At 36.7% G+C, this 8,678-nt stretch overlaps 1 protein-coding gene across 1 annotated transcript in view; it reads right to left on the bottom strand.

The window, feature by feature from the left end:
* The window catches only part of NSRP1 (nuclear speckle splicing regulatory protein 1), a 46,803-nt gene continuing 38,125 nt past the window's right edge, over nucleotides 1–8,678 (bottom strand). The window contains exon 7 of the mRNA XM_003416780.4: nucleotides 1–7,167. Within this exon, the coding sequence (XP_003416828.2) occupies nucleotides 6,099–7,167 (1,069 nt within the window). The 3' untranslated portion in view covers nucleotides 1–6,098. The remainder of the gene's footprint in view (nucleotides 7,168–8,678) is intronic.

Raw genomic sequence — 8,678 nt, 5'->3', positions numbered from 1 at the left:
TGGCAACGTTTTTTTTTTTTTTTCCATATTTTTGGAATCCATTCAGTATTGTTTCTACATAAAGTGTTTCAAAAAAGCTCACCTTTTCAACAGAAGAGCTCTTTTCTTGAAAATTATTCAATTAGAGTGCCAAGTGGTATTTATCTTACCAACACATCACAAAATCCATGCCAAATTCTTCCACTGACCAACTCTAATTTGGCAACAGTGTGCACTGGTAGAGTACCTCATCAGAAAAATGTTTTAATATCTGCTGAATCTTATCAACAGGGGGAGAGAATAAACGACATCAACGCTTTAGTTTTATAATTGAAGACTCCAAGCGTAATGGACAATTTATTTCTAGCAATTTGTAATCTGTGACAGTCCAAACAATAATTGGCTGTGGAGGGGTGTTTGTCCCATCTTTATGCTAAAAAACCATAAGCAAGAGCATTTACTAAAAAAAAAAAAAAAAACTATTTTGCAAGATTACTCTTGTTCAAACTCTAAGAAGTGCCCCTTACCTTTGGAATCTAGTCGACGGCACACACCACCACCACCTTACCTTAATAAAACTTGATATAAAAGCATATTTTAAAATATAAAACTAAGGACTTTACATAAGAACTCAGTTATTCTAATGTCATTTAAAAAAGATCTGACGTACAAACAACTTTCCAGGATACTTCTATTGTGTGCTGGGCCCATCAGTGAGGTGCTTTAAATTTTGAATTATATATTTTTTCCTCATATCACTTACAGCTAAGGATAGTAAATTTATTCCCTGTATTCACCTCTGTCAACTGTGGTAATATGAAAATTTCCAGGTTTTTTTTTAACACGAAAATTTTTCAAACTTTAGTGGCAGAATTAAAGTTTTGTTTAAAAGATCCCCTTTCTGATGCATATCTCTGTATTCATTTATGCAGTTGTTGTAAGTGCTTCAAGCTAGATTGTGAGGTATCAGTAAACGCCTTATACTCTGAGCTGTTACGGTAATAATTTTAGTATCATGATAGATTTGTCCTCATTAAAAAAGTCCAAACTCTTACGGTTAAAATAAAAACTTAACTGTATATTGTCAAAGCATTTATATGTCCCAATACACCAATGCATGTCATTTGCAAATATTAGCATCAAAACATCTTCCAATTAAAAATTACATTTTAGTAAACCCAATCATTGTAATTCTTTACAAATTTGTGCAGAGCTTTAGTTTATAATGTGCTTTCACATATATCATCTCTTTTGACCACCAGAGCTCTGGGTGACACATTTTTCCCAGTTTTGCAGATGAGCCTGAGACTCAGACAGGTTAAATGATTTTCCCCAGGTTCACACAGATGGAAAGTTACAGAACAGATCCAGCCTAGGTTTTCTGATTCCAGGCAAAGTTTATTTGCATGTGTATGTGTATGTTTAAAATCAGCATCATAGAAGCCTGGGAAATCCAGAGTGATTCAACTTCAGGCTGGATTTTTTTCTAAACTGCAAGTACATTCTATTTCATTTTAAGGTGTGATGGGGAAGAGGACTAGGAATAGAACCTGCAGCAGATACAGTATGTGTGTGTGTGTGTGCCCTGTACTGGTTAGCAAACATCCTGCAAGGTAGCATTACCACACTAAATCCAATCCTTGTACTGTACACAGACTGGTTGTTTAAGAAAGGTATTGGGTCCCTAGAGAAAGTTACTTAAAAAAAAAAAAAAAAGTTGCCCAGGGCCAATTCCAACTCATGGCAACCCTACATGTTTTGGCGTAGAACTGGGCATTCCCCACCCAAGAACAACATAAACAAAAGGTAGGAGACAAGAGGAAAGAAAATCAACAGTTGGGCCAGTAACAAGGCTCAAATGTCATACCACAGTGACCTCCAGACATACTACTGTACCTCGAATCTGATCTTAAGCTTTCTGAGAGACATCTGTTCCCTCAGATTGTTATTGTTACCACGGTCTAGTGATCACCTTAGGTGGTGCTGCTTTTCCACATGTTGTTACTATTTAAAATAAATGCTAATGTTGCCAATATTCTGAGTTGGAGAACGCTATTAAGCGTAAGATCAAGCGTAAGAACAACTATTACGCAGTTGTTCGGACAGAACAAGGGGATACTGACTGGTTCAAAGTCAGGAAAAGGTATGTGTCACGGTTGTATTCTTTCACCATACCTATTCAATCTGTATGCTGAGCAAATAATCTGAGAAGCTGGACTATATGAAGAACAGGGCATCAGGATTGGAGGAAGATTCAACAACCTGCGTTATGCAGGTGACACAACCTTGCTTGCTGAAAGTGAAGAGGACTTGAAGCACTTACTAATGAAGATCAAAGACCACAGCCTTCAGTATGGATTGCACCTCAACATAAAGAAAACAAAAATCCTCACAACTGGATGAATGAGCAACATCATGATAAACGGAGAAAAGACTTTAGTTGTCAAGGATTTCATTTTACTTGGATCCACAATTAACACCCATGGAAGCAGCAGTCAAGAAATCAAAAGACGCATTGCATTGGGTAAATCTGCTGCAAAGGACCTCTTTAAAGTGTTGAAGAGCAAAGACGTCACCTTGAAGACTAAGGTGCGCCTGACGCAAGCCATGGTATTTTCAACCACAACATACGCATGTGAAAGCTGGACAGTGAGTAAGACTGAAGAAGAACTGAGGCCTTTGAATTGTGTTGGCAAAGAATACTGAATATACCATGGACCGCCAGAAGAACGAACAAATCTGTCTTGGAAGAAGTACAACCAGAATGCTCCTTAGAAGCAAGGATGGCGAGACTGCGTCTTACATACTTTGGACATGTTGTCAAGAGGGATCAGTCCCTGGAGAAGGACATCATGCTGGCAGAGTACAGGGTCAGCGGAAATGAGAAAGACCCTCAACAAGGTGGACTGACACAGTGGCTGCAACAATGAGCTCAAGCATAACAACGATTGACGGCTCAGGACCGGGCAGTGTTTCGTTATGCACAGGGTCACTATGAGTCGGAACCGACTCGATGGCACCTAATAACAACAACATAAAGTGTAAGACTTCAATTACAGGATTCACCTTGAGGTCTCAGCCTCAGTTTTGGACATCACCAACCAGTAATTCTGAAAATATTCAAAACAGTGACCAGTATTCATTTTTTTTTTTTTACATACACGGTTTTTATGAATAAAAAAATGCAAAAGGTGAAATGAAAAAGATGGTTAATGTTGAGATCTGAATTAATGGACTTGTGTAAAACGAGGATTATATTTTATATACACAAAATACAAAAATGAAAAAAAGGATGCATTTCCTACACCACCACATATACAGTGAAATTAAAACAAAGTTTAAATAAAAACTTCTCTAAATGTTCATTCATGCCAGCACTATAGAATCTTGCCCTCAAGTAACTGACATACTATCATCATAAATGCCATGATGGTATTAAGCACAGGATGCAAAAGCAGCACAGAGGCGTTGGTTGCTAAAACAAAGAGGGGTATTTGGACAGGCTTTCTGGAGGCAATGACACTGCGACTCAGTTTTAATAAGGAGTGAGGCAAGAACATGGCATTTCAGGCAAAGCAATCAGTATATGAGAAGGCACAAATTAGCATGAAATAGCACTATGAATTTGATTTGAGTAAGGGCAAACAAGGGGAGGGGAAAATGAAATTACGGTATTTTCAGTTATTTATATTCTATTAAAAATTTAGTCAGAGGAACAGATGTTTACCAACCCACAAAATTTCTAAGTATATTATTTTGGACTTCATGTTTAAAAGAACATGATATTTAGCAACAAATTTAATAAACCCCTTATTCATACTGGTCCTAAAGTCTCAAAGAACTGCTGCCCTGTGCATAAGTCATTTAACAAATCAACAAGTCTATGTAGCTACTTTCTGCAGGAATGTCTAACCGGGATGTCGAACAGTCCCTTCTATTCATATATTAAAAATGTTACAATTACAAAAATGCTTATTTTGAGACATATTATGCATACAGAATATGTAAAACGTGTTAGTTAACAACTGAGTCATCACCATCGACGGCCTGTGTGCCTCTCCCATATCACGAATGTTATCTTGACTTCTGTAATAATCACTTCTTTCCTTTTCTTTAGTTTCACCACCTATCCATTATTTCTATACAAGATAGTTCAGTTTTGCCTGCATTTGAATTTTATATAGATGATATGAATTACTTTTTGTTCCTCATAACTCATTCAAGTTGTATGTAGCTACAGCATTGTATGTAGCTATATATTTCATACCTGTATTTTATATATACCAGATTCTTTACTACTGATGGACATTTAAGATGTTTCCAGTTTGATGAAAAGCACTACTATGAGCATTCCTGGTGCATCTGTGGAAGAACACCTGAGTTACAGGAAATCTGCAGCTTCACCATCACGTGGTAAAGCCAGTCAGTTTTCCAAAGAGGCTGTCCCGGTTCACCCACCAAAGCAGTATGTATAAATTCCTTCTGCTCCGTAACTCATCAACACTTGGTGTTCTAAGGTTGACATTTTTTGCCAACCTGACGCGTATGTAACTGTGGTTTTAATTTGAAGTTTCGTCCATGCCAAGTCTTTGATATCCATGAGAAAGAAAAAAAAAAAAAGGATCTTAATCCCTGTCCCACACCACACACAAAAATTAATTTCAGGTGTATGGTAGAGCTAAATGTGAAAAGTAGACAATGCTTCTAGAAAGGCTGTCCAGTAGAGCTTTCCATGATGATGGAAATGTTCTGTAAATCTGCACTGTCCAATATGGTAGCCACTGGCCAAATGTAGCCACTGAACACTTGAAATGTGTCTAATCAGACTGAGGACATGAATTTTAAATTTTATGTAATCTTAATTAAGTTAAACTTTATAAAAATTACTGATTTTTGTTCACTGAAAAACACCATTAGGACAGTGAAAAAGAAAAGCCACATAGTAGGAGAGCATAATTTGCAAAGACAAAGAACTCATATCCTTAACATATATACAACCCTTCCAGGTCATGGAGAAAAAATGGGCAGACTGAAAGACTCTTCAAAAAGGAGATACCTAAATGCTACTAAATATATGAGACAGGCTTCAGAAACCACAAAATAAAAACCATGAGATACCACCATAACCACCAGAATGGCTAAGATTAAACTAACAAATACCAAGTGTAAGCAAGAACATGGAGCAACTGGAATTCTCAAACATGGATGGAAGCAGTGTATCTTGACACAACTATTTTGGAAAACTTATTAGTAGGTATCTACTTAAAAAAAAAAAAAAAAAAATTTTTTTTTTTACTAAAGCATACCCTATGAATCAGCAATTCCATTCCTAGGAATTACCCAATTAAAAAAATATATATGTATGCAGCAAAAGACAAGTATAAGAATGTCCCTGCCGGTACTATTCATAGTAACTCCAAAATGGAAACAAATAATAAAAACTCAGTTTGCAGTTTCTCCCTGAGCGATGTGAAACCAAGCAGGTTAATAAAAGTAATCCACAGCTTTTCCCATCTGAAGCTCCCAAGCTGCTTTGTGAAAGGCTCTGAACTACTGGGAGAGGGAGATCAACAGTTTCTTATCAGGTCTCTGACTCCAGTATCTCCCCTTAGACTATCCTGCACGCTACGCAAGTCGAGTATGCTGTGGGCTAAAAGGTTTTTTAGACAAGATGTGTGATGTACATTTTGCCCATTAATACAAATTTCAGAACATATTTATATGGTTATAAGTACAATAAATATTTTATTGTTCAAGCCACATATTTTAATTTAAAATTCAGTAACACGACAGCTCCTGAAACAAAACTAACGTTAATGGTGATGGCAGAGCCCATTTTCTTCATTAAGTACCTACAGGGACTTAGCACACACTATTAAAGTTGCTTGGATACAAACAAAAAATGTGATGTATTGCTAAGTAAATATTACATAAATTCAGTCAAATATTCAAGGTAAAAGGACTTTTGGTTGAAATCTAAACCAAAAGTAAAGTTTGATAATCATATTTAAAAATAGCCTCCCAAACCACTGTTAACACACTCCTTTTTGCTTTCACACAGCAAGTTCCAGGAGTAATAATTTTCTGTGCTTTCACACATCTTTCTTTTGGAGCAACTATCAATCATCTTCCTTCTCAATGTAGGTCTTTGCATTAACCCGTGCCATCTGCCTGGCCAAGTACCTGTCTCTAGCTGACATTACCGTGTCTTCATTGCTCCGCTTTGCAAATTTGCTCACAGCCTCAGGTGGTCTCTCTTGTTCTTTGCCTTTCTCTTTCTCTTTCTCTGTGATTCTGTGTTTTGCTCCCAGTGATGTTTCAGAACTACAGGGGTTCTCTTGGTTCCTTTCTTTCTCCTTTTCCAAGTTTTTCATTTTATTGGATTTTTCCTGGTCAAGCAACCTATCCTTTGCTCTAAAATTTGGGCTACTTTCCTTTCTGTCTCGATTTCTTTCTGAAGATTGAACACTTCCTTCTTGTTTTTCCCTATCTCTGTACTTATCATTGTTCTCATGTCTTTCCTTCCTTCCTTTTATATGCTCTTCCTTTGCTTTGTTTTTCTCTTCCTTCTCTCCCCCTTTCTCACTGTGTCGGTCCTGTTCATGTGATTGTCTATCTCTTTCTTGTTCTCTTGGGATATATTTCTCCCTATCTTTCTCCCTTTTCCATTCTCTGTCATTTCTGTCTCTTTCTCTGTGGTCTCTTCCCCTTGGTTTATCTTCTTTTTCATGCCTCTTCCAGTGGGAATCTCTATGACTGGCCCCTCTGTGCCTATGGGAATCCTTTTCTTTTCGATAATCGCGGTCAGTGTAATAGTTCTCCTGGTCCCTGGATTGTCTGTCTTGATGCTCATCTTCTCTTTTCTCATGTCCTCTTGACTTGGAACTTTTTGTGTGGTGTCTGCTACTGTGTCCTCTTTCTTCACTAGATGACCGTGAGCAGGTTTGATTCCTGTGATGCTTAGGGTTATTCTCAGAGGATTCTGTGCCTTTTTTCCTTCTGCAGTTCACTTTATTATTTTCTTCAATGTCATCATCCTCGCTGCTCTTAGAATCAAAGTCGCTGTCTGCATCTGGGTTTTCCTCTGCCTTCATACCAGTTTGGAGAATGCATTTCTCATGTGGTATTCTGTTCTCCAAACCTACTTCATCGGAGTAACCTCTTGATTTCTCTTCCTTTATCCCAGACCTTTAAAAATAAGTATGCCACATTATCAATTATAGTAAGCAAATGAAGTATTCATACAATTTTCCTCAATACTTAAATCAATACAACATAATTATATATACTTTCTGATTATCCAAATTGGAAAAAATACTTAAGCTATTTAGTGTGTAAATATCTGCAAACTACTATTTTCTAACCATTCAAAATATTGTCAATATTGTGAAACTGAAATAGAGAAAATAATCCTTTCTCTATTGGATCACTAGAAGCTTCAGGAAGGGGTCTGCACATGCTCTTCATTTCTGCTAAGTCTGGATGAAGAATAATTAGGAAAAGTAAGATATGTTTTCGATTTAAATTCCATTTTTACAACATGAAGTTCAAGTTATAGCTGTTTGATTTTTCTTTTTCTTCTTTTTAAATTATTATAATGGCCCTGGAAACACACAAAGATAATTTTTCAGGGCAAAATGGTGGCAAAACCTCAATTCTATTAAATAATCCCCTTCGTGATTAAAATGGCACCAGTATCCTTTGGTACCTATCACAAGAAAACAGAAATATTCAATTTAAACACATTCAGCTATTAAAATCAACATTTAAATAGTTCACATCTTCTACATTTTTTTAAGCTGATAAGTATGGTTAATTTATATCACCCACAAGTTCTGTCTTACTAATTATACTATTGCAACAATTCTCTAGGAATTGCTGGCAGAACTGTTTTGGCTAAAGGATCACTAACAGTTAGGAATTCTATTATTAGGCTCTGAGAAGTACGACTGTGTATATGACAGTATGGAGTTTCACGGCTGGCCGCATAACTATTCCAGATGAAACTCTTTAGTAGAAAAGTCAAAATGCATTATAATTTCCATCCACAATCTGAATCTTCAAATACATTTTCTTATAACTTCCTCTCCTCACCCTTAATTCCTTCCCTCTACCTCTTCTTTTTCCCCAGCAACAGACTCAGATCCTCTGATCAGAATGTTTCTATTTCAAAAACAAGTTTGCTTAGATACAGGTTTCAGATAAATCCTCCCTCTTACCTTCAACTATGTACTTACAGCTTAATCATCTCCCCATTCCCATACCTTGTAATTTTATTTAACCCTTTACTTTCTGCACTGGCCCTGTCTCATAAAAATGTCCACAGAAATGGAAATGTACTATCTGCCCTGCTCAATATGGTAACCACTAGCCAAATGTGGCAACTGAGTACTTGTAAAGTCCACCGTGTAGCCAAAATTTTAGATTTTACTTAATTTTAATTAAATAGCCACATGTGACTAATGGCTACCATACTGGATAATGCAGTTCTAGACCCTGATACATGTACCTTACATTTCACGGAGGCTGGATCCTTTTCAGCTATCCTATTTATGAAAATAAATCACTTTCCTTTTTACATACTACCTGAACATGCACGTAAGAGTAAACTGTATGACATCTGATTCTTGCCAGATTTCTCTTTAATTCTGAAAGCAATAATTTTAAGGCATCAGGACCATGAGGGATACCCATGCTTT

The sequence above is a fragment of the Loxodonta africana genome, chromosome 18, assembly GCF_030014295.1.
Source record: "Loxodonta africana isolate mLoxAfr1 chromosome 18, mLoxAfr1.hap2, whole genome shotgun sequence".
NCBI classification, from domain to species: domain Eukaryota; kingdom Metazoa; phylum Chordata; class Mammalia; order Proboscidea; family Elephantidae; genus Loxodonta; species Loxodonta africana.
The sequence above is the reverse complement of the archived record's forward strand: the minus strand, read 5'-3'. Positions and strand labels throughout refer to the sequence as shown.